The sequence below is a fragment of the Lissotriton helveticus genome, chromosome 12 (assembly GCF_964261635.1).
Source record: "Lissotriton helveticus chromosome 12, aLisHel1.1, whole genome shotgun sequence".
Lineage (NCBI taxonomy): Eukaryota > Metazoa > Chordata > Amphibia > Caudata > Salamandridae > Lissotriton > Lissotriton helveticus.
The window spans coordinates 835,009,860-835,035,831 of record NC_136073.1 but is presented as its reverse complement, the minus strand read 5'-3'; the positions used below and the strand labels follow the sequence as shown (position 1 = coordinate 835,035,831).

Sequence of the window (25,972 nt, the reverse complement as noted above, 5' to 3'; positions counted from 1 at the left end):
CTTCTTCTGTTGATCAGCCATTGTTGATTTATGAAGGAAATATCCAATTTCTGTGAGGAAAAGAGATAAAACTAGGAAACCTGAGGAGAACTCAGGTGGAGACTCCCTAGCACAACGTGCGGTAGAAAATCTGAGAGACTGAGGCTCCTGACAGGAAGGTTCTAGAGGGAGGTGGTAGCTGATTGGCTACCTTCTGGAGTTTGGTCTTTTTTACAAAAGGACATAGATAGGCTACTAAGGTTAGGCCCTTAGGCCTACTTTTCTCTATGTATGTCTATAGGAAATTACTTTTCTATGTACCGGGTACTCCCGTCTCGACGACGGGGAATGATTCAGGCATGTGAATCTATGAAAGACACCCACAATACTGGATAACTGATGTCGTTAAGAAGCTCACTGATGCAATATACCCTGTGATCTGTAGAGCCTTAAAATGTTCTAAAAAACAAAACCTGGTATATGCCAATTAAATAAATAAACCACCATCACCAGTGAGCCACTAGGTATCACAAATCACCAGTAAAATAAAAGAAATACAAAGTAAATTCGTAGGGGTATTTCCATTCCCATTATTTATTTGAAAATACAAAAAAACTGCAGAAAGTATAATCCTTTCAAGTATTTTCTAGAGACATTTTTGATGCTTCACACACATTTGAATCAAATGTTAGTGCATAATTTTGTCCTTCATAAATACAAAAACCGTTCCATTGCAAGTATAATCACAAGCATTGTTTTACATTTATTTACTACTACCTAATACACCACTTCAGACAGTCGATTGTGATCGGTCTGGATTTTCAAACTCCTTTGGGACAGTACCCAGGCACAGTATGGCAAACACAACGATCCATAATAAGACTTTATTTCAGAATAAAAATATGTTTACAATGTATTGTATTTGCTATTGAAACTTGAAGCTTTAGGGAATTAGTGCTCAAAATCATGGGAAGGCTGATATGAAATCCTCCATATTTAAATAATTTTTAAACTGAATGAGGAAATTCTTGACCACGCATGGATAGTCTATTGAACATTTGAGAGTGCCTGATAAACACACACACATGCTTTACAAACATTTATAGAGATTGAAAAAAATCTAGATTCTACATAAAAGTTTGAACAACCAAGCAGTGAAGTTGAATCCGACTCTCTTAACCCAGCCTACAAAATATGGAACATAGCTCTTTCCACAGAACTTGATCCCAGACAAGATAGTAGACATTCAATAAATAAAAATATTAATTTCAGGATTCATTTTTTGTGGAGTACATATGAGGCAGGTGCGCTTCATCATAAGGAATCTGTAAATGAGTTTAGGGTACGTATGATACATGTGGTTAATTAATGGCAGCTTTGAGCCTGTATCAGGCCCGTCTTTAGAAAGTTTTAGATCGTCCAAATGACAGATAATCTGTATACTTGTTCAACACAAGGGCATCAGAAGAGCTACAGTCAAGGGAATTTCATTGTGGCTTTACTCAATATTAAGTGGGGGGCGCTCATAGCCAAAAGATTGCAAGGATTATTAGCGCATGATGCTCATCCTATGGATACAATCTGCCTTGAAATTCATAGCTTCTTTAACAAGACTCATACCCAAGGCAGTGTTCTGGAAGGATCCTTCCTCTTTCACTCATGTTATGTTATGTTATGTTAAGGGGGTATTTATTGAGCGCACTATCACCGTGGGTATCATGGCGCTGAAAAGGTACATGAGGAGGAACAGAGGGAATTTAGCTAGGTTGTGGGAAAAGCCAGGTTTTTAAAGATTTGCGAAATTGAATGAGAGAACCAGAGATCCTAACTGGGAGAGGAAGGGAATTCCAAAGTTTGGGGCCGAGGAAAGCAAATCTTCGACCACCAGATCTGCAGAGTTTAAAGGAAGGGACCACCAAGAGATGTAGATGAAGGGATCTAAGGTTACGTGAGGGGCAGTAGGGACGAATAAGATTTCAGGAAAGCGGGGCAAGCACCAGAGAGAGACTTAAAGACGAGACAGCCAAGTGACTGAACTACATTAGTGGAATTTGTTTAATTAAATTGTCAAAAAAGAACGTTTAGAACAATTATTTAATAAGAAAATGCTAAAATGAGGAGGGAATTGCTCACTAATTAGGCTGAGTTGATAAAAGTGGAAATAAAACAAAGCATTTCGGTAAAATGGATGTTTTGATCCCCCCTCCCAATGTAATGTCTGTTTTTAAACCTTACCATACATTAAATAAAGGTACAAACTTATAGGTCGATTCCATCATGAACCAAGTCTGCTGACAAACAGAAATTAATATTTTGTACACTGCTGGATTTCTTTGAGTTTCTAGGAATCCAGAAATGGTTGTCTGACTTCTCTGGCCTTAACTGAAGGGGTTGTGCTCTTCGAAGTACTATATTTTGGAACCAAGTCCACAAAGGGATTAATGGTCGTGACAGAGAATTTTTATAGAGTTTTGTTGCATTTGTAATCGAGAAGACAAACTAAGTTGCTAATTCTCACTGGGGCCACATAATCGGTACACATTGCAAAGTAAAAAAAGATCTAGAAGTCACTAATGCTTTGTCAGTTTAATATGACTCCATGATTTCTATTTGCATCAGTTGTGAAGGTAAACATGTTAGCTGTCATAGTTCAATTCCTATATTTAAAGGATTCAGCTTTCTAATCTGACCGCAAAATTGACTAAAAAACAGTGAATATGGAAAAAGATTCAATTTCCAAGAAATGAAAAGAAAATTAACACAAAATGGCGATGCAAGTTGTCAATACAGCAGGAAATATTGCTGCTGGCTCGGGTTGTACTTTTCATGAAGGTTGATAAGACATAGCAAAATTATTAAAGAAAAAAACATTTATGCTCTTGTTTTCATTAAAATATCTACTGGTAACTCAGTGATTTTGACTAACAAAAGTTTGTTTTATTTAGAAATAACTTGTAATGATTAGCGGACACTGACTGTCCGTAATTAATTACTAATCAAAAATACTTTTAGGACATTGACTTATGAAGTAATACAAATATTATAACAAGTGTTAAGGCCAAGTGGCTTAACAGTATATATGTAAACAGCAGATCATTTACTTAAAACATCTGGAGCTATATTTGTATATATGAACATCACGGATTTAGTGCATGCAATGGCTAAAAAGAAGCTTGTTTATGAGCTGCTTTCATACAAGAAGCAAATGTGAGGCTACAAGTATGGTCTGACTTGTTGGTTTAAACCAGAAAGTTTATATTGCAATAACAAGAACTGCATCACAGAAAACTGATAAAGTAATGATATGCCACACTTATTCTTAGAAGAAGAAAAATCTTGTTGATTGAGATGCAATCAATTGCACATCACCTTGCACGGCAGGCACTTGGAAAAAATATATACATACATGACACCTTCAAGAAGGTCTTAAAAGAAATTTACAACAATGTTTCTAGCATAAATTGCTCTAACCCAATGATGAGTGCAATTTGGTTGGCTTTACAATTCCTTAGTCCATACAGTTTGTTCATCATATTCAACCTATTAACAACAATTTGTAGGATACGTTATTTTGTCATTTGAATAAACTTTCAGTTGGCAGGTTAAGGAAAGACTGAATTGTCTCTACCAATATATTAGGAACTTTCGTACTCAAAGCATCTAATACCAGGTCATATGGTGAGAAAATAACAGTGCTAAAACTAATAACTACATTAATTCCAGTTTATCACTGATCTATGACAGTTCAGAGGTAAACGGCACCTTGCCCAAACAAGCCTAACTTTTTGCACTGTAGGATGATGCTTGTAATACTCTTAATTATTTTAAAATGAGTGCCTTTTTACTGTCCAATTAAAATACTGCACTCGTCGCCTGTTAAGTCATTACACAGTTCTCCTTATTTCTGAATAGAATAATAAACTGCCACTTGCTTTTAGTTGTGGACTGGCAACGCCTTATTGCTCGAGAGTACATCTTCTTTAAAAAATAGACTAATTTATTAAAAACTGAACTGGGTGGAAGATCAAATGTGTCTTATCCTATTAAAATACAGTAATAGAGATCTGGCTTTGTCGATATGTTGCTATGCAATATCATACTAGAGAACAATATAAATTTAAACCTGGCCCTTTTCACCATTTTGTGTTAGAATAAAGAAAAATTCCAGGAGCCGCACAAGCAAATTACAGAGGAAAAAGTGTTCAGGCACTGTTGGTGCTCCTTCTCACCGCATTCATTTTTAGCCAACATGAATACCAGTGAATTACTCACAGTAAGCAGCATTAGGACCAATGAAACACAGGTGAGTAGAATACATTTTCTAGACTGAGGATTTTATTGTAATTGAACCAAACTTACTGGATTAGTTACAAGACATTAAAAAGGACCTCCATACTTTACTAGAAAAAATAATTTATATTTTTCTTTTGAAGGCGGTTGTAAAGTAGCTCTGAACCGACATAACCAGTACAGGAAATGTTCTATTTTATGCCAGTTACATGAGTTAAGCATATAATTGTGTTACTTCTTTTTTAAAATTTTACTCCTTTTCTTACTAATATATAAAAATTAAGTTGTAAGAGCTCGGTCAAGTGGATTTCACCAAGGTTCTAGGTATGAAGAAACGTCCGAGTAGCATGGACTGAAATGTATTTTCTCTGTAATTATCCCCACAGATATTTAGACCAAGACAGGGAACACAATTAAGACAACCTTTTCTGCTTCAAATTAAAGGACATCTGGGCTTAATTAGGACAGCAAACATTTAAGTAATGCTTAGTACATTAATAGAATTTACATTTGTTTTCAAAAGTGAGTAACCTGCTCAAATGTTTTAACTGATAAATAGTTCCTAGAAATTTCTCTACCAAATATAATTTAGCTGATAAATATCGACGCCACAAGTTTAGGGAACTGAACAGCAGCAGTTTTATGCAACACATACTTAATAAAAAAAACGTTCCCATATGACCGGAATGTTGGTGCTTTCAGATACTACCATCCTATACCCAAAGATGATTTGAAAAATATGATTAGCCTTTTATTACGTAAAACCACTGAGATTATAATGGTAAATGAGAGCTATTACATATTTTGCCATCACCAATTAAAATAGCAGTAAATTGGGTAGCAAGTGGAAAATAGACATTTAAGGTTTTAGATGAGGGGAGGGGGAGATTATAATGCACAAGAAAGAAAAATAATGCAGTAATGAAGACCAGCAAAGTAAACTCCGTGTTTTGGTGTCAAGTTCAGTATTTCTTCTACTGAAACATTTCACTGCAATACGTCCTGCTTTTTAGGTAATACCGATCTATATCACTCCTATGTAGTACTTATTTACTGGATGAGAGATTAATTTAGATGCAACGAGGGTGGATAGTCTCATTTCCCACCCCTTTAGCAAGAGGTTCCTAAGTGTTCATAAACACACGTTGGAAGTCCTTGAAAATAAAATGACTTCTCTTTACACAGATTTAGAAAAAAGGTTTAATAGTTCATGCATCAAGTAAAAAGAATGTTTAGTGCCATTATGGGGATTTGGCTTTATATGGTAGCTGTTGCATGAACTTACTCAGAGTTGTACCCAAATGCTAATCACCGTCACAAAAAGAACCCAGTTTCTTTAGAATGTTTTTTTCCAAATATAGACTTCAATTATCGAAAATTATCTTCATGTTAATTAACCTAGAGTTGAGAACAATTTGAATTGAGATTTATTCTTACTCCTTACCAATTAAAAAGAAATTGTAGAAACTTAGATATGATTCCAAATATCCTAAAAATATTTAGTCCTGCATAACAGAACTGACAAATCTCTCCATTTAAAATTTGCATTCATTCAACGATGCAAAACAAATAAATGTAAATTATTTTATTAAATATAATGCTGAATTTTAACTCTGAAACACATAAATAACAACTTCCTTCATGTGCAATTATATTTTTAAAGTAACATAATAAATTAGAACAGTATAGAGAACATGTGAATTTACCTGTGGCAAGACATTTTCACAAAATGTAGGCAAATGGAACCAGTGAAATTCCACCAAATATATTATAAATATGAAAGAACCCAACACAATTCTGACATCCGCACACAATTCCTATTATTCACACCAGTGTATAACAGATATTCAGTAAGTGTTAAAGTGAGACGTTTATTTTAGAACACACACAACTATTGCCAAAGCCTTTCATCACAATGTATTAATGTGTGTGATGTTGTATGGCAATCCCCTGAAGTTTAATATGCAAAGTTTTCATTTGCATATTTTTGTGTTCCAGTCTCATAATTCCTATATTTTAATCTGTCACATAGGAACAATTTGGTGATCTGGGTAGCCCAAAAACTACCTTTCAACATATGTTAATTTTAACATTGCAACAAAAAAAAATCACATATGATTTGGTTACATTGTATGCATGTGGTACATAAGGTGCTGCATTTTGTCACCACTGTCTGATATTTGATACTAAAGCAATATTCAGAGATGCTACTGTAAGAGGCCAAATGCAGCATTTCCCTGTTAACTGGAACGCACGGTTCAGCTATGTAACTGTATCTGAAAGAATAATTTCTGGCCCACATAACTGAAGTTATTTAATCAGGTGGCAAGTGCTCTGGATGTGAAACTTTTGTGTATTGGTTAAATGTTTTGCAGCCAACTCATTCATCTTGGTCCATGTATTGAGCTTGCAAGGCCAAACATGGATACACATTTAGTGCACACTTGAAATGGAAAATCGCGAATGGGTGCAAAGTGGTATTAAAAAAAAAAAATTGTACATTTAAAATATTTAGCAGAATAGTTACATAAATTCAGCATATTGCAGCCAGGACACACATCCTCCACTTTTGGTACAATCATTTCAATGTACAACATAGATTTAAAATAACAATTATAAAATAAACTGTACAGAATTCAACAATAAACCTTACTGATTAACAGCTAACTAAATCATTACAATGTTATTTTGGTGGAAGCAGATTTTCCTGAGCGGTTGGTGTCACAGCATCTGTGTAAAAATTGTCAATTTGGTCTTGGTACATTTTTGCAACAACTGGCCTCTTCAACTTCATTGTTGGACCTGCAAAAGGGCAAATGCAATGAATGTTAAGCGTGTATTAACTAGTGCACTTTGGATACATCATTGTCACTTGTAATTAACAAACTCAGTCCAGCACACATTTACCATGAAAATGAGTGAACCTTTCAACACTACAAAGATTAAGCAAAAATACAAAATGAAAGATAAATAATGTTATATATATTGCGGTTTATGTAATAGACTGATTTTAGCGTAAACTTTTTCTCATGCTCAAATCTGAAAAATGAGACCAGATAAGCTTGTTCTGTTCTTATTACAGAAGTAACAAAAACAGAACAAAATTTGCTTGCTCCATTTTCGTCTCCCAGGCAAATGTTCTGAAAATAATTCACACTGGCTTTGAAGCTAAAACCATTTTACTATATCTGTTATCATGCAAGTACATAAAGTAACTGTTAGAAATGGCTCCACCTCCAGCTAGTACGACGTTGTGACACAAATCAAAAAGTATGGCACTGACCATGAGGTGCGCGGCATCGGGCCCAGAGTCACACGGATCCTAAAGAAGAGTATCTAGGCAAATAATGATGGTGCATGGCATCAGGGAGGTGATGCTTTGTTGGCGGTGGCAGTTTATTATGACCACACTGGAGGTGAGGCATCTGTTCCTTACTGTTGCTGGGGAGGTGACTATGTGGGGTAAATAAATTCTGGAGGTCACCCATTTCGGGTTTCGGCTCCGTGATGATGAAGCAACATGAGGTGGAGACTGTGGTGCGAGTCAGGGCAGTGCATCGTGAGCAGTGCACTGGGCTCCAGTGCAGACAGAGGCCTCCGGGACTGTGTCAGAATCGGTACGGAGGGCATTGGGCTGTGATGCAAGTCATGCAAGCGCATCGTGCACTTCATAAGCGGTGTCCACAGCTTTGTTGCAGGTCGCGGTGTCACTACCTGCATTGATGTTGCTGTTTTCCTCTGTGGCAGCTGAAACAGGTGAAGGAGGACAGAGGAAACAAAGTCTGTGTTCCTGAGACTTCAAAACAGGAGGCAAGCTCTACACCAAGCCCTTTGAGATCTTCTTCAAGCAGGATACACAGCACAGTTCAGTCTTTGTTCTCTCCTTGGCAGAAAAAGCCGCTGCAGCCGAACTCCACACAGCACAGGGCCAGTACTTCCCCTCCAGCTTTTCTCCTTGGCAGAGGTTGCTCTTGAGTCTAGAAGTAATCTAAAGTCCTGGGCCCCAATATTTATACCACATTTTCCTTTGTTCTCTTGTGGCAGAGAGTCTCTTAGCTCAGTCCAAATCAGTTCTGTCCTCTCTGGTCCAGCTTCCTGCCAGGAGGTGGAGACTGCATTGTGCACAGGAGCCAGGGCCCATTTTGGTGCAAGGAAATCTCCTCTCACTACTCTAAAAGCAGCCCAAATCTATTCAACTCTGAGTTTTCCAGGGAAGGCAGGGCACACTTCACCCCCCAGTGGCTGTCTACAGTGAATGCACATCCCCAGCTCCTGTCACTCCAATACAAGACAGTCAATACACAACCCAACATAGGCACATAGGATGGCTGAGTAAGAAAAAGTCCACTTTCTAAAAGTGGTATTTTCAAGCACACAATTTAAAAATCATCTTTACTAAAAGATGTTGTTAAATGCTTAGTTTAGAGAGCCCAAACTCCATTTCGCTATCCCAGTGGAAAGTTATACAAACTCCCACGTTACCCTATGGGACAGATAGTCTTTCAATAGTGAACTACGAAATACTCAGTATTTCACTATCAGGACGTGTGACACACATCAGGACATGTCTCACCTTTCACATAAACTGCACCTTGCCAATGGGGCGCCTTGGGCCTAGCTGAGGGGTGTCTCAGATGTAAGAAAAGGGAAGGTTAGAGTCTGCCAAGTGGGTGCACTTGCCAGGTTGACATGTCAGTTTAAGACTGCGAGCAGACACTGCAGTGGCAGGTCTGAAAATCATTTGAAAGGCTGCATGTGTGGGTGGCACAAACATTGCTGCAAGCCCGCTAGCAGCATTTGATTTACAGGCCCTGGGCACGCAATGCGCATTGTACTAGGTAGGGGCTTACTAGTAAACTAAATAAGCCAATCATGGAAATCCCAATCCATAAGCACAATTTACAGAGGGAGCACTTGACCTTTCGCACTGATCAGCAGTGGCAAAGTACCCAAAGCATCTAGACCAGAAAAAAACGAAATCCAGCACACAGCAAAAATACAGGAGGCAGAGACAAAACGACAGAGGAAACCACGCCAAGAATACCAGAAATACCAGTAACGATAAAATTAGACATTTTTTGCTCCATACAAAATTGTTAGAAATGTGGCACAGGCAACTCTGCTATTATTAATTCTTCAGGTGAGATGAGCATTTTTATGCGACAAATAACACAATGGAAACTAATAAAGGGAGGTTCAGAAGTGGAGTGGTGTGGCTCACTGGTTAGAGGCGGCAGACCCGGAAGCAGAGGACGGCCCGGGACCAGGGTTCAATTCCCGACGTGGTAGGGTCGTGTGGTAGATTCGTGGACCAGGGTCAGCGGACTCGATAATTCTCGCCTCGGTGCCTACTCTAACCAGGGATCACACTCGGCAACTCTGGGCATTAGCTTGCCTCATCTCCACAACGGCCCCCCACAGACGCCAGGGATGCCTGGTTTCACCTTGGAGATACCCAGTAAGGACCATCTCACAGGGAAAGCCAGGACGGGTTCCCCAGCGGTCTACAGCGCGGAGATACCCCATGTGGGGTGATTCAGGCGCTTTACAAGACACCATTACATTACAAGTGATGCGGCCCATGAAAATCAAGATATACTCACACTATTCTATTGGAGAAATCTAGAGCTTCCAAAAAGAAAGCAATACTTACTTGGAATTTTCTACCTTCAAAAGGAAATGTTCACTGAATTTGTGAAGTTTGGCTTATGGTTTATTTTAATCACTGTGCCACTGTAGACTAATACCAACAGAGAAGTCCCAAGCAGACTGCATGTGAGTGGTTCATTTATAGGTAGAATGCTTGGCAAAAGGAAATGATACACTGGAGTAGTAACCAGTGACCGAGATTAATTCAAGCACATGACTGATAAAATGTTTTTTTCTCATTATAGGTTTGTGAAACTTTTAATTGAATTTGATTGTTTTAGTGGTGAGGAGACAGAATAGATACTTGCCAACATTATGTGAACTAGATGAGGTAGATTTTTTTCCAGATCACAAGAATGGTAATTTGCGTAGTGATGACTTTACAGACATTGACAAATGGCTATTGCCGTGTCAATGATAACACAGGAAATGACGTGCAAGACCAAATTGCAGGAAATGGTGGCCTCTGCTCATTCAAAAAGGAAATGTATTCAACTCACCAAGCACCCTGTAGTACTGATAAGACTAACTTTCACTCGCACATTATTGCAATACAGCCGAAAATGAGGGAAATACTAATTTTCACTTAACTGCTGAGTCACTGCGGGTGGCCGTTTCAAATGAATCCATTCTGTTCTAAAACGTATGTGATACAGTACAGTTATGGAAATGACATGACACGGTCAGTATCAGTCACCAGTGCCAATGACTTCCCTCTGAATCCATACACTCCGAAGAGTAAACTTGAACCTGCCTATTGATAACAGTGGCAATGCAGTTCTCAGCAGGTCCTACTTTATGCAGTCTGTCATTTCACCATCACTATTGCCTCTTGCTCTCCTGCTACCTTTGTCCCTGAAAAGCAGTGGTCCATTCGCTCTTCTCATTTGCCCCTACCAGGCAAACTATTTCCCGGTGTCAGAGTACAGCAATGTCATGGAAACTGATTCTGCGGTTTCTTACTTCACCCAGTCAGCATCTCAATGCTTTCTGGTAGGTGACTCATAGTGTGGAGCTTGAAGGCTCTGCCATGTCAAGATGCTGTCCTGGTGACCTCTCAGAAGTGTAACCGCTGCTGTCTGTTAACAATTACTCCAAATATCAGACAGGTGTACAACGTGATATATGAGAGGAAGACAGGTATGCGCTGTGCCATATTTTGGGGTTATACTTTTGGATCATAGGCCATTTATGGGAGCATGGCATGAAGGCCCACAAGGAGGTGTACATTTGATTCACATCCTATATTATAAAATAAGATAATAAATTGCACTATGTCCTGCTTCACGATGCTTTAATTCTATTACTCAAAGTGAATTGATGAATTCATATACATGCCCAATATTAAGTGTTGACATATACCATCAAAATTGGATTGTTGGTCTGTCGTAGGAATAAGATGATGCTGATTTCACACTGCACTATATATTCTACGCTTGGGATTACTAAATCAGGTTTCCACTATAATCATAAATGTATGGTATGTGGTGTGTTTATTACACACTACAATCCCCAAAAGTCTTTTGTTTTTGTTAGCCCTGAAGAAGTTGTGGGGAACACCCTACACGACGAAACATGTGTTGGCTGGGCAATAAAGAATTTTGTTTACGATTGGATCAAGTGTGTGCTCTGGATTTGAACTGTTTACATGTAAAGAGATCATTGAAGGTCTCAATTAAGGAGGTTGGGAGTTTCCTCCTTCCTTTGGAGCACTACTGTGGAAATATTGAATAGTGCAAATACACTCATGAATAGCGAGCGCCAATCAAGGGACCCCGGTAAACAACCACCCGTTTGATATTTGGAGCAATTGCTAGTTTACGTTCAGACAGGCTCCCTGGCTTTGCAGGGCTAGTATCTAAATTTAAAACTGCACCTTGAAAGGAATTGTTGCATGTAGCCTAACCTTTGGGGGGAAAACCCAGTAAGAATGTAGGTTTAAATCAGAAGGGCAGTGGGACAGCCACAAAAGCGGTGGCTTCCTGCCTAAATAGGCATTGTTGGCAAGCATGCAAATGCTGGGTCTATGGAAAATAAATAAAGGTTTTGATCCTCAATGGTATCCCACTTCAAATTAGCCAACGTTTCCTTGCCCTGTATAATGCGAATGGTAAAGAGAAGCTAAAATGCTAACTGCAGACACCAGCTAGCATATGAAATTGCAGGGTTTTTACACTATGTCAGAGTTTTGAATAATGTCTAAATAGCTGCATGCCAGTGGTTAACCTCTTTGGTGCTCAGGATGGCCCCTGGTGGGCGTGTGCAGAGGACGGCCGGGGGCCGTCCGAATTCCACCCACTTATTAATTCTCCCGCACAGCGCCGAAGGGGTTAAGGAGTTCTCTCTCCCCAATACAGATAGTTGGCTGGAATTTTACATGTTTTTTAATACAGCACCTATATCAGAAATTATAAGTGCAAGAAATATCTATACAAAACCGTCCTCTTTTGCACTCTAACTAGTTAACATAATTTTGTTGTATTTTATTTGTCCATGTCTGCCTGACATTCCCTTTTTTCGAATTCCAACCCCTTTCATTGGTCAAAGATGCAGAGAATTGGCTATTAATTTAAAAGTGCCATGTCTTTTGAATTTGCTTGTGAAAAGAACTTCACCCAAGCCATGGTAGATTGAGTCTTGCAGACGTTGGATGGTAGGTTTCGAGCTTAAGGTGCGAATGGGTCCATTCAGAATTTTCCCTTGAAGTAGACAGCTACTCCAATTATAGGAGTGGAGGTTATTTTTCTCTCTCACTTGGATCCAGGTATGGAAGGATAGAAATGCTATTTGTGAAACACAAAGAACTGTTGAGCTGTGGTGGCATATCACCATTAAAGCCATACTCAAACTGTCTGTATTGTGTGTCAACATGGCGTTGAAAGTGACATAAAAAAAACGAGCACAGACAGGAATATAGAGAAGAACGACAATGCTCTCAATGACATGTCGAGAGTAAAGCAAAATATGTTAAAATGTAGGTTGATTGTCAGAATAAGAGTGGTAACATGTTTGATTAGGTTATAAAACTGAGAGATTTTATAATACAAGCAATTGAAAATTAATATACAGGTCCATGTTATGTATACATTTACAAATCGATATACATAAAACTATTCACAAAACAAAGTGATTACCTAATTCTCCTCCAGTGACAGTGAAATCTTTTTCGAGGATGACCCATTTCTGGATGACCTGCGCATTTGAGGTAGCTTTTTTGTTCACAGCATTGAGTCCTTCCTGAATAGCTGCATACACAGCTTTGTCTTTTCCACCTACAATATCGGAAACCTTTGTTGATTTACTGCCGAGTTTCTGACAAAATTCTATACTTTCTGGAGTCAGGTCATCTTCTGGTTCACCGGTGTCGCCATCAATGTTGCACTAAAAAATAAAAAATGGACAATCAAAAACCTGCATTAGGATATCTGCAGTACAGCTTCGAATCGATCCGCAAACATTTATTTTTCATCATATCGTTGTTTGCACAACACAGTAAAAAATTAAACGCAAGAAACTGTTTTTTCTCCTAGGGAAAATAGTTTTTGCCTAAGGTACCTCTTACTATTCACCCTTACTAATTTTGGGGGCGATGCGTCCTCTTTCCCACCCTACAATATGGACTTACAACAGACTCCGACTGGGGTAAGGCTCTACCAATATCAGGGTGGGGAAAGGAGTTTGTTAATGGCTGAGAATTCCCATGTAGCTGGGGGCTCACAGACTCATTTGGCTAAACTCTCCTGAAAACACCCACTCCTTATGTGGCATTTCATTGCCACGCAAAAAGGTGAGGATTGGCTAGTGGGATTTTCACAAATATAGCATAATATGCTAGCGTAAAGGTATTTACACCTGCATGGCCACCTTTGGTGAATTCCTGCGATCTTCTATCGCATGTGTTTGTCTAAATCTAATTTAGAAGCACAGATCTCCTGAATCTGATTTTGGGATTTGTGAATCCGACCCTCATGTAAATATGCCGCAAGTGGTTATTTTGAACATCTGTCAAAGATCTTGCCAGCCCGGGCCAATATTGAACACTACTGCACTACTAATGGCAAAAGGAAGGCAGTTAGTATCCATCTAAGTTAAATTGGCTGGAGAAAACAGAAAGGCATTTCAGAGCCTTTGGGAAGGAGCGGAGATTTGAAGTCCTATCAGGCAGAAAGTCTCAGAAGAGGCTTACTGGAGGTACATTGTAAACGCTTAATTTAGCAAGTTAAGGAAGCGTGGAGAGAGGAGGCTGGGGGGGCTGTTCTTTTGGCTAACTGGTTACATAAAATGTCTAAAATGCAAATCGACAGACCTCAACCGTCTAGTCATACCTTGGTGTGTGAAGATGACATTACAAAAGATATTAAGACATAAGAGCCAACAAAGTAATTCTGTTAAATGAAATTTTCTGATACTCAAAATAGATTGAGTATCCAAAAGACATGAAAACAAATGGATGCATTAATTTTGGCTCAATATCCACCTTATCTTTTACATTATATGAAATTATGTCAAGCTCCTGCAAGATGATTAGGAAGCTTACTGACATCCACAGTATACAGTACATGGATAACAAGAGTTGGCCTTACCTTCAGTGTTACCAGCATAGATAAGAATTTCTTCTTGTCTCCAATCAACATAACGTTACTGATAATAGGAACATTCTCTTTAATTGCATCCTCGATAGGAACTGGTGGGATATTCTCACCTCCTGCTGTGATGATGAGTTCTAAATCAACAAAACAAAAGACAATTATAAACAAAGCTAAGAAAATGTTGACAACATGAAATGTCATCACTGGGATCCAGAGATCCCACTATAACGAGAGAAGCTACACTTGAGAGACAACACTGGTCATTAAGTCCAGGAAACGGGCTTTAGAATGGAGGTCCTATTGGATCAGGATAGAGAGGCCCAGCATCAGATAAAATTAAACCCTGTCTTCCTCCCGTCATGGGGCTACCCCTTATTTATGCATATAACTTGACCATGCACAGAGAATCATGGTATGGTGGCAGCCATCAGTATGTTGACTGATGTACTGGCGTTATGTATTTTTTGCTGAAGAATGCTTTGCTTGAGGTAAGAAAGTCTTTAGGGCCAGATGAATTTTACGGACACATCTTTAGTAAGGACATGCCGACATTCTGGCATCAAGAACGGGATACCCATCACCAGATATCAGGGCTACATTCAATAAGTGAGGTCCGCCATTCGGGTGACTGGCACTACAACAAATGGCCACTTCCCTACGGACGTTGCTGGTACTCTGGTTAAAGATGGAAATGAGAGAACATGACAGGCTGCAGGAAGACTTTGCCTTCCCTCCCCCCAACCTCTCAGGGACTTGCCGTTGTGAGCTGCTCCATGTGTTTTTTATGCTGGTACCATCGGAACTCCAAAACTTTTAGACTGCAAGAAGCAAATGTACTAATGCCTTTTTTATTGATTGTGAAAAGGTGCAACAAGTAGATACATTTTGTTATCTTGGTGAAACCTTCTCAAAAGACAGAAAATGGTCCAATGAATTTAATAACATTAGCAACAAAATGGCCAAAAACGCCCACAGTGTTTTTAGATTTGCCGCAAAAGTGGGGGACAGAAGGATCAGGGACATGCTTCAAATATACCAAGCCAGATGTGTCACTATAGCATTGTATGGGGCGGGTGTCTGGGGTCACAGATGTGATCATAACTTACAGAAGGAGAACACCTTTTTAAAAAAGCTTCTGTGTCTACCTCCCTCCGCCCCTACTGAGTTGATCAATCGGGAACTGGATATACATTTTTAAATGATCTATTAGCCCCAAGGCCACTTATGGCTTGGCGCTCTATCTGGCTTCAGGAAGTCTTTTAATAGATCTATAATAGAGGATTGTTTATTATTGGATAAACACCGAAATATCCCTTGGCTTAAATATGTTGCTGATTGTTTTTTGGAAATATTTAACATAAATGTATTGGTTGATCCATTGGCCGCTTCTCAGATTCCCAAAGCAGAGCTGAAAGCCAAATTTTGGTTAGTAAGGCGAGGAAGAGGGCCTCAGCCGATGGAACTCTGTCCACTGTCATATTTTACAACAAACATATTATTATGGAAGGTTTCCCAGTTTATCTAGCTCTGGTGACTAGGCCATCTCATAAGTTTGTGCTAACCAGACTAAGGTTTGGGGTAGCACACCATCTAGTGGCCAAACCGAATCTTAAGAAACATCCGACAGGGCCGTGTTTGTATGATGGTGTTTTTCTAAACAAAGTACCTTGCACTTTTTATTATTTTGTAAACTGTACATGGATTTTCGAATAGCCTATTTGAAACCTATGTTTGTCAAATATGGTGTACGTACAGTTAACCAGGCAATGAGTTTAATATTCAATTTGGAATTTGTCGACGTCTGTTTTTATATTGCTACATTTTTAAATCAGTCCATTACTGCACGTAAATCCATGTTATTTAAGGAAATCTGTATATACTTTTATTGAACATTTTATTGATCTGAATTCTGTAATATTTGTTATACTACGTTTTTTTAAAACTTTTCTCTTTGTGCTTTTATGGTCATTTTATATGTACCGAATAAAGCTTCATGAATTGAATTGAATTGACTGTTTAATTCGATTCTCCATTTTGCATGGCAATGTTTTGAAAACCATCCCTCTGAACAGGATGTGGTGGCATAGTAACAGGGAGGACTTTGCCTGCTATAGCCATTAGGCTTGGCAGTCAGCAAGGGAGAGTGAAGTCAACAATGCATTTTTCCCAGCATTCATCTTTTGGTAATAATGTTTTCTAGTCCTTCAGGCCCGGATACATTCTTCTACATGCTAGGTTCTGGAAGGAATAAGGTTCTTTATATGGATTCCCCATCCCTAGTTTTAAATGATCCCCCGAGCAGGTTTCCTCATAAGAAGCATTCTCATGTTCTTCATTGGAAATTTAATAAATTGTTTCAGGTTAGTTTCAACATTAGGGAGGAATTTTGCTTCTCTCCCTCTTCATCCAGCTCCTTGTATTGCAACATTTTGTTTGAGAGATGTATGTTGGTACTAGGGCTGAAGTTGCAAATGTTGGTTGCTGATGATCAAGTAAGGATCACCAAAGAAAGGACGTGGGCCACAAGGGTTTGTCATCTAAAGTCTTGCTAGTGAGTGGATGTAATGTATGCCTCACATATTCCTCTGAGAGAAATCTACTAAAGCAATTAGGTTCGCGCTCAGTATGTTTTCTCCTTTTTTTTGTTCAACCAATGAGGAACTGTCACTGGCTGGTGTATAAAACTGACAGCGTGCTGGACATCTGGGGAGTCCGACACTAAATACCTACTACATGAAAACACCAGTATGGATCGAATACTCCCTGTGCAGACTCTAGAACCAACCAGAAGCACATATTAAATTCCAATATTCTTCAGCAGAGCTGTGTAGTGGGAAGACAATACTATTGCAAGATACCATGTGTAACATTTTAAGCACTGAAGCTCTTACCTTTAATTCTGCCGGTAATAAACAGAAATCCTCGCTCGTCGTGCTTTCCAAGATCACCCGAATGCAGCCATCCTTCCTCATCCAGGGATTCCTTTGTTTTATCTTCCATGTTCAGGTATCCCATGAACACATGCCTTCCCCAGAACAGGATCTCTCCGCTCCCATCGCTCTCAGGCTGAAATATCTTGGTTTTGCATCCAGAAATGACTTTCCCACAGCTGCAAAAATATTTTTTTTTATTATTTAGTGATGTAGAAAAGGGTGTGGGGAGAAACACAGAAGTCACCGGTCTTCTATAATTGAACACCTTGCTTCCACTTGCTGTTCTTCATGCACCACAACAATTATTACTTTCCCGACACTAGGCGCACGTTTTCAGCTGTTATGGTTGGCAGGTAAAATTCTCCTTCCCTAGGTTCCTTTAAACTCATGTTAGAGCAATGCATTAAGGTGTCGTTCAGAAAGAACTGATAGGCATCAATTCCACTGCCCGGCAGGGCCAGGCAAATTTGATTGTATCGGTTAGACACACAGACCCTATAGATCGTTATTTAATGGGCACGATAAATGGCACATATTCCGAAGCCCTTAGAAATGGAGCATAACGTGGAGATTTTCGTACTTTCAGCACGCAATATCCTAGTGTCCTATTGTTTACTAGACTTTTTCCACAGGTAAATTTGAACAGTTTTGACCTGATGAAATATATCGGAGGATGCGCACACCGAAATACCATCACGTTGTAACGGAGACCCCCTGTGCATTACTGTACTGTCACTGATAATCGAAGGTCCTCATACCCCAACTAACAGTACTCCCTCCTGCCTTCTCCTATAAGAGAAGCATCAGACAACGCTTTCATCAAACCATATGTCAAGCCAGTATTAATTTTTTTCGATTTAACATTCATGCTCTACTAAAGAAATAAATGACATTCATAACCAATTAAGCTATTTACCCTAAACATTCACATATGTAAAAGCCAGGGCTTCGGAAAAATGTGTAGAAAGTGTCCAAAGTGGAAGAGCCAAACATTTCTCTACATTACACAATTATAGCTCAAAGACTCACTTGGTGGTATAAACAGGAGTTTACACTCATTTAAAATTACACTAATTTAAAATGCAATCCGTCACATTTTGTAAATTACTTTTTGTTAAACGGAAAAACTGTAGGGTAGAGTTTCAGGAAGAGAGTGGGTCACTGCTCGGGTAAGGTTAATAGCAGCAGGCAAAATCTCAGAATACTACCACCACATTTCACATAAATATGCAAACCTTTCGGTCCCTTAGTGCAAAACGTATACTTTTAACTAATTTGGGCTCAGAATGAGAAAGAGAGCATTTGTTTCCTTATGCAATACTGTTTGCTTACAAAATGGTGTTCTACCAGTGCAAAAAAATACTTTCAGGTGGTCTTATTCAAACCATAAACGCAAGTTCTTGTTTTTCTTTTACTTTGTACTGTAGGCAAGTTCCTATACATTTGTCTGTTTTCTATGCACCAAATTGTATTGTTCTTTATTACAGGTCTCAGGCTGATAATACCTGGAACCACTGAGACATGCCATCCTAGAACGGAATGTCTATGAAGGACCTGTTGATACACACACACAACTATTTAGAATCAACTAGGACACATCTACAAGCAATTTTTGAAACTTTTGTTCAAAGCAATCGGCCGGAATGAAGCAAGAGTAATTGACTGTCCGCTGTATGCCTAGAGGGAGAGTAGAGTAGTCCCCGGCCTTGTATGCGAAGGATTATAAAAAGTTATTCACAGTTGGTCCCCTAGCAGAGATGCCATCCATGGGCGACTATTTCCTGCCAATAAAGTACATATTGTAAAGTGTATCATATGATTTGCACTGCCTACAAGTAAAGCAAAAAACGACCATGCTTCAGTGCAGAAATACAAGCTTAGTTAAAAAATATAACCAACATTTGCATTATGTCAATTCAGCATAACAGGCCCTGTTGACAATTACAAGGTCCGCAGTAAGACCATGCCTATGTATGCTCTCAGTGGAGTTTTTGGCAGCGGAAAGGATAGAGGGGTGAATAAGAAATTAAGGGGTTGTGAATAGAAATCAGACCTGGCCCTAATGATCCCCCACATAATTCTTAATTTCTCAGGAATCACTCTGTAATCCCACACCCCTAGAGTTAACCGAACTACTGTTAACCCAAGGGGTGATAAAATCATAAAATCAACCCGTCTATCCTCTCTGGGCACTCGTAAAGCAGCCCAAAGCATGGGTTTACACATTCAGGACCACAGGCACAAGGGCTTTCTTTGCCTCAGTCCTCCCGGAAGATCTATATGCCGCGAGACTCTATGGAACATGGCCAGATTCATTTACCAAAGTAAGGAGCATGCACCTGAACCAATCATTCAATCAAAACAGGGGAGACTCTGAATCGCCCACTAAATTAGAACTTTACGGTCCCAATCACAAACCAGGTCCATTTTCAAAACCCGGCCAAAAGGACTCTCGCTGCGCGAACACTGCTGCGCAGTGTATCGCTAGGCGCAAGACCTAAACAGATTAAAAGGAGTAGAAAGGAAACAGCATCTACCAACAATGAAGAATACGAAGCAGCTTTCTTGCTGAAGCTAACATTTGCAAACTAGCTTGCTCAGCCAAAAATGTTTACATTGTTTTTACTTGCGAAGGGCCTCTTCTAATTTTAATGAGTTCAGCTAGACACCTGCTTGTTCTCTTGGTGAGGATTTAGTTGTGTATTAGAAACGAAGAGCTGTGTGTGAAGCAGAGTATACGTTTGAATCTTTCGCTCTGATGGGAAGATTATAGCTCCGCTGGTCACCTACTTTGGATGCGATTTTTGGTAAAATCTGTGATTCATAGACAATTTATTTTTGTTATGAAAACTTTTTTTTATCAAAAAAACTAAATGTGAGACAAAGTGTTCAACAGTTCACATACCTTGTGATTCTGAAGGAGTCTGGAACAGATAATGTATGAGGCCCTGTGCTTTCACTCATTCCATATAGTTCATATACAGGAATGTTGAGACTTAAGAAAAATTCTAACGTGTCCTTGGTGATAGGAGCAGCACCCGTATAACATTTTGTGCATCGATCCAATCCCAGCGCCTTGCGAACTTTCTTGAACACCAGCTTGTTTGCTACACGAAATGTAACTGGGTCAGCAGCAGCCCTTCAAAGAAAATAAGTATTTAACTGGTTAGTATGATTTAAAATAAATTAACTCTGGTTACAAATTTTCTCAAATCATTGTCTCCAAACTTTTTTTAGACAGGACGCCTCAGTAAGCAAAGCAACATTTTCCCAATTTGCGTCCCCCATTTTGAACATACACTGAAAAAGAATCATGAAGCAGAATACATTCATTCTTTAGACACAAGTATTGAACATTTTATTTTCAAATACATTTTGACCACAAGTGTGATGGCACTGAATACCATGATTTCCTCTGAACTTGTAACAAGCATACAGTTTCAGCTAAATAAATGCAACCATCTCTCTCTGACTCACTGGTGGACATTTAAAGAGTATCTGTTCCATATGAGACTGATAGCTCTTTACAGATATCTGTATGGGACTGTTGGCTAACAGCTATTTGTAGGTGGTGCACCACTCTTTTAACAAGAGATGAGGCGAGTGGGCAGATGGAAAGAACTAATTTGTAAATTGTCTCATTTACTTATGGGCCCGATTTCGATGTCGACGGACCTGAGTCAGTCCGATATCGATCCAGTACTGAGACCAGCCGACCTAGTGTCAGAGGTCCCAACCCAGCAATTACACAGTGTTCGGTCGCACTCCTATTCTTTACAATGGGAGCATGTTTTCCAACCGGATAGCATGCTCCCATTGTAAAGAGAAGAGGCAGGCACCTAAAGGTGCCGGCCACGGGGTGCAGGGATCACCAGGGGGGCACCATAGGAGGCAGAGCACTGAAGGCCATGCCCCCATGAGGGACCTGTTGGGGGCTCCCAAAGTTGACTTCTGACAGCCTTTCTGTGTCTGAAAGGGCGGCACAGAAAGGCTGTCTGAATCCAACATTGTAATCCCTCGGGCAAAAAGAGCCACCCTTGAGATTACTAGAGGCTTTCCGAATGGCAGACGGGCTCTCAGAGCCCATCGGAAGCCATTTGGAAATCCAGTACGGATTCCTTTCCAACTGACTCCATCCAAATGGGTTGGTCAGAAATGAATGCAAACAGCTGATTATAATGCCGCAGGAATGACTCCGACCAAGGGTCGGAGCCGTTTACTACAGCATCGTAATAGGCTCCTTAGTGGACATTATGGCCCTCAGTATTTTAATAGTGCCTCAATACACTTTGGGTTAAAACTGTTCTAAATGAAATAACACAAAAATGAACATTTCTTTTGCCACTTTACACCAATTTTTCCCCCTCTTCACTTAAACTGTGCATTATTGTTTTCCTGAAATTAATCTTTTCCAGGGAGCCAATAGACCGCATTAATTTCTGGATCTGATTAAAATGGGGGCATGCTATGACCTTCATATCACCCCATTGTGATACTACCTCCAGAGCCGCCTTAGGCACGACATAGGGCACCTTTTAACATGACTGGTCTTTTGAGATTGTTAACATTTGAAACTCTATGTGTTTTTCCTTCCAGTCATCTTGTATATGTGTGTGGTTTTCTCACATAAGCTGCAGGTTGATGGTGTTATGTACGGCCATTAGTATTTGGCTTTCGTCTCAAATACCATGCCGACCACTACAGTGACGAGAGGACATGCTTGCTCTTTGTCAGAAAAACTAGGGAATTACGTGACTGACTTAATGTAGGAAGGTGGCTACCTGACTATGGTTACCCCAGATTTTTTGCCTTGTGTTTAGCTGGTTTTCAACTTAGTTGACCTGGTTCCCTGCCAATCAGGGCCCCAGGCCATCTGCTCTCTCTGTAAAATGGATTCCATGTACCCTAGGTACATACCACAATTGGAAATGGACTCCTTGTCAGCCCCTGTACCATGCACTATAGGTGCTCAGGGCATAGGTGCCACCAAGGCCTACCAGGGGCTGAAGCATATCTTTTGCCACCCCTGACTGGTTCTTAAAAATTGACACAACTGGCTGATCACTCAGCTGGGGCAAGGTGGTGTAATCACCTCTTGCTTAGGTATAGTATACCTATATCTAAACCTATATCTGGACACATATAAACCTGTGAGCCACTCCTATGGAAGGCCTCATCAATCCTGGAGGCAGAGTGCGTGGTTTAATGTGAGATGGAGCTCTAGCATGAGCTGAGCCTGTCTGCAGCTGTCGGGAACAACTCCCTAAGCTGTTTCAGGATAATGCCATACCATATACTATTAAGTGCATTATAATCCTCGCGGTTATATAGCAACTTTGGTTTGGCTTTATCAAAACATGTCGTGTAAGGTGTCATACGATTTGGAATACTATCCCCTCGCCAGTTCTGGCGACGGGGATAGCATTCCACCCCTCTAGAGGGAGAAGACATGTTACTTTACTGAAATGCGGTTAATTTTAAAAGAGCCTCAGATCCACAAAATGGATGCTTCTGCCACAGACACAGGTCTGACCCCCTGCAGCTGACCGAAACTCAGCCAAGGGGGCCTGGACAAAGGGTTTCCTGTCGCAGGGCGGTGTTACACCCCCTCAGACAGGAGATCGTGGATTGTAGCAGGGAGGTTTGAAAGAAACCAGACACTGCATGGGGAGCACAAGGCTGCCCTTTGCATAATCCGGCCAAACCGGTTCTGGGGCACTCCAGCCCCCGTCCCAGCGCGGCCAGGATCAAAGGAAGGGGGTGTATCCACCCACTTCCTGGGTCCCACCCATAGGAGGGGACCTAGCAGGTAATCCAGCCCCCTAGATTCGAATAAGAGTGGGAGCAGTGCCAATGCACTTCAGATTATCCTGATGAAACATAAGAAACGAAACTCTGGACCCTTCGACATCCTACTCAACGTAGAAGACTGAAGAATCTCCCTTGTGGTCAAGGAGTGACCACCCTGTGCAAACAGGCACCATCCAGCCATCGACGTCTGCTTTGTTGCAGTTCCCGCCGGAACTCGAGCGACAGAGATCGACGAGATCAAGCTTGCCTGCCTTCCAACAGCCCGATCCACAGTCCCTGCAGAGCTGAGACCCGTGGAGGCGACCGGAAGCGTGGGGCACACCATCTTGAAAAGACCACGAGACGCTGACCGTGCAGCCCACGAGTGACCCTCGAAGCTGTACACCGGGGTTTGAGAAGCCCCAACCCTGAGCCACTCTTGCACCGAAGTTCAGCCCTCCATACTCGACGAGTGCTGCGTGGGGCCCTTCTGCTTCTTTTGGCTCAACGCGTTGGTCCGGTCACTTGCCAGCCGGCTTGTGGCCCCTGTACCGACGAAACTTGAAATTCGACCTGCGATTCTGGTTGCTCCAGATTTGCACCAGCTCCCCTGAAAAGGAGCCCCCACTCTGACCCTCCTGGTTCGAGTGAGAAGCAATCTCCCGGTTTCGCGTGGATTGCTTTTGCCAAGTGTTGTTTGCTCCAATCTTGAAGCCGACAGCGAGAGCCTGCGTGGGACAGATCGTGACCCGCTCCTGGACGTCGTAGATGCCCCAGAGCCCACGTGACAGCGGAGAGAAGCTCCTCGACAACCACCTGATTGCGCCCGACATTGCCTGGTTCCGTCCTGGTTCCACCCTGGTCACTGCTGAGTGACCCAGACTCTGTCCCCTCTGCTTTCAGGTACTTTTCGACTTGAGTCCACCCTTGGACTCCACCGGACACTTCTCTTTCACCTCGCCTGCAGCCCTTTCAGCTCCAAGCTCCAAGCACCAAGAACCTGCGTGACGAAACCCGACACTACTTCAACCCTGTGCACCCGCTTCCTGTGGGTGAGGTAACATTGCAACGCCGGTGTTCCCACACTGGTACACACCTCTAGGGTCTGTGTCTTAAGTTTTGTCTTTCTAGGTTCAGCGGAAGTGTCCTTAAACTCTATTTGTGTAACTTTTATGCACCATTGACATTGCATTGGTGCAAGCCGCACTTTAAGTGCTGCACCCGAATCCCGCGGGCTTTTCCCGACTTCAGCATTGCTAGTCCCGACTGCTCCCAGCGATTCCCTAGGCCCTAGGCCTAACCACTGATCGATTGGTATCTCTTATACCATTTTTTTAGTATATGGTTTGAGTGGCCCCTAGGCCTCATCCAAAATTGTGCAACTTTGTATGTTATACTGTGCTTTTGATTTAACGCGTGTGCCCCTTTGTTCATAAAGAATACTGGGGATTGTTTTTAGTAATAAATACATATATTTTTATAATATATACTTGTGTGGTGTCCTTTCATTTGATATTACAGGATTGTATGTGGTAAAACAGCTCGCTTAACATGACCTCTTATGTTAAGCCTTTAGGCTGCTTAGTCCATGCTACCCCTAGGATAGCTTGTCTAATAAGGTTGACTTGCAACCAGACACCATAAGGGTTGTTTGGACTGATACAAGGTGGTTCCAGAATTGAAAACATCATATATCAGGCCAACTTCTCACACTTAACTTGCCAGTTTCCATGCATTGTTTTGAGAAGTTGCAAATTCGTATCACTGCAAGTCAAGAGTAACACCATAACTCCAAAATAAGGCACACATGTAGAGTGCTTCTGAAGTAAATAACCTTGGCCTTCTTCACCTCTACGTTGAAATTAGGTCATTACATAGCCTTAATTTTGGTTAATTGAAAATACAGCTTAAATTGTAGGTTTTATAGCAGACTTTGCTTAGATTCTCTGTACATTGTTCTTAAATTTAAACAGCTTTTTAAAAGGCTTCCTACACAGAGTTTATCTGCAGAGTAGTGGAGTGTCCCATAGAGACTTTGTAGTGTAATTTTAGATTATTATTTTTTTGCATGGGAGACTTCAGATCATATTATTCAGTCACTCACACTTTGTAATTTATACCAGAATATAGTACATTTCCACAACCCCTCTTTAGTTTTGTTCCACCTACCCGTTCATCCGCTTGAGATTGGTTTGTAAGCCAACATCTTTTGCCCATGCTGCAACCTTTTTTCTGATTGTTGAGGATTTTGCACCCACAGCTTTCATTTTCTCCTGCATCTTCTCCCAGACACGAGGAACGCCCATAAAGGCTGTCGGCCTCACTTCTCGGAGGGTATTTACCAAAGTACCCTAGGAGGTAAAAATACATGAAATTAAAATTGATTGTAAAATGTAATCTGTACCAAGAGTGCGTAGCATACTAAGGCTTTGAAGTTTCCAATCTTTTCTTTGCTGAACTCTGTTTAATTGTGTAAAGTGATGGGACCAGTATAAAGCTTACAAGTAACAAGTGTACCTAAAGCCTAGACCTTGATTCAGAAAGGGCATGAGGGAGAGGAATTTGCAGCAATCTGCTCAGAGATCAGAATTCAAAACCTTTTGGAAAACACTGCATCTTGGCAGCTCGTAGGAGACTGACATTTCAGATGGATAGGTGGGAGTCTGTCTTCTAAGGCATACACTTTTGCAACCTATGCATCTGAAGTCCCTCCTAAATAGTGGATCCTATGAGCTGGAATAA

General features: G+C 40.7%; 1 protein-coding gene across 2 annotated transcripts in view; it reads right to left on the bottom strand.

Moving 5' to 3' along the window:
- Positions 1 to 5,839: 5,839 nt before the first annotated feature.
- Positions 5,840 to 25,972, bottom strand: part of ACSBG2 (acyl-CoA synthetase bubblegum family member 2) — a 76,600-nt gene continuing 56,467 nt past the window's right edge. For both annotated transcript variants that reach the window (XM_078671170.1, XM_078671169.1), the window contains exons 10-15: positions 25,400 to 25,581; positions 20,346 to 20,579; positions 17,399 to 17,616; positions 14,502 to 14,641; positions 13,053 to 13,299; positions 5,840 to 7,071 (exon numbers count right to left, since the gene is read on the bottom strand). In XM_078671170.1, the coding sequence (XP_078527296.1) occupies positions 6,953 to 7,071; positions 13,053 to 13,299; positions 14,502 to 14,641; positions 17,399 to 17,616; positions 20,346 to 20,579; positions 25,400 to 25,581 (1,140 nt within the window). In that variant the 3' untranslated portion in view covers positions 5,840 to 6,952. The remainder of the gene's footprint in view (positions 7,072 to 13,052; positions 13,300 to 14,501; positions 14,642 to 17,398; positions 17,617 to 20,345; positions 20,580 to 25,399; positions 25,582 to 25,972) is intronic.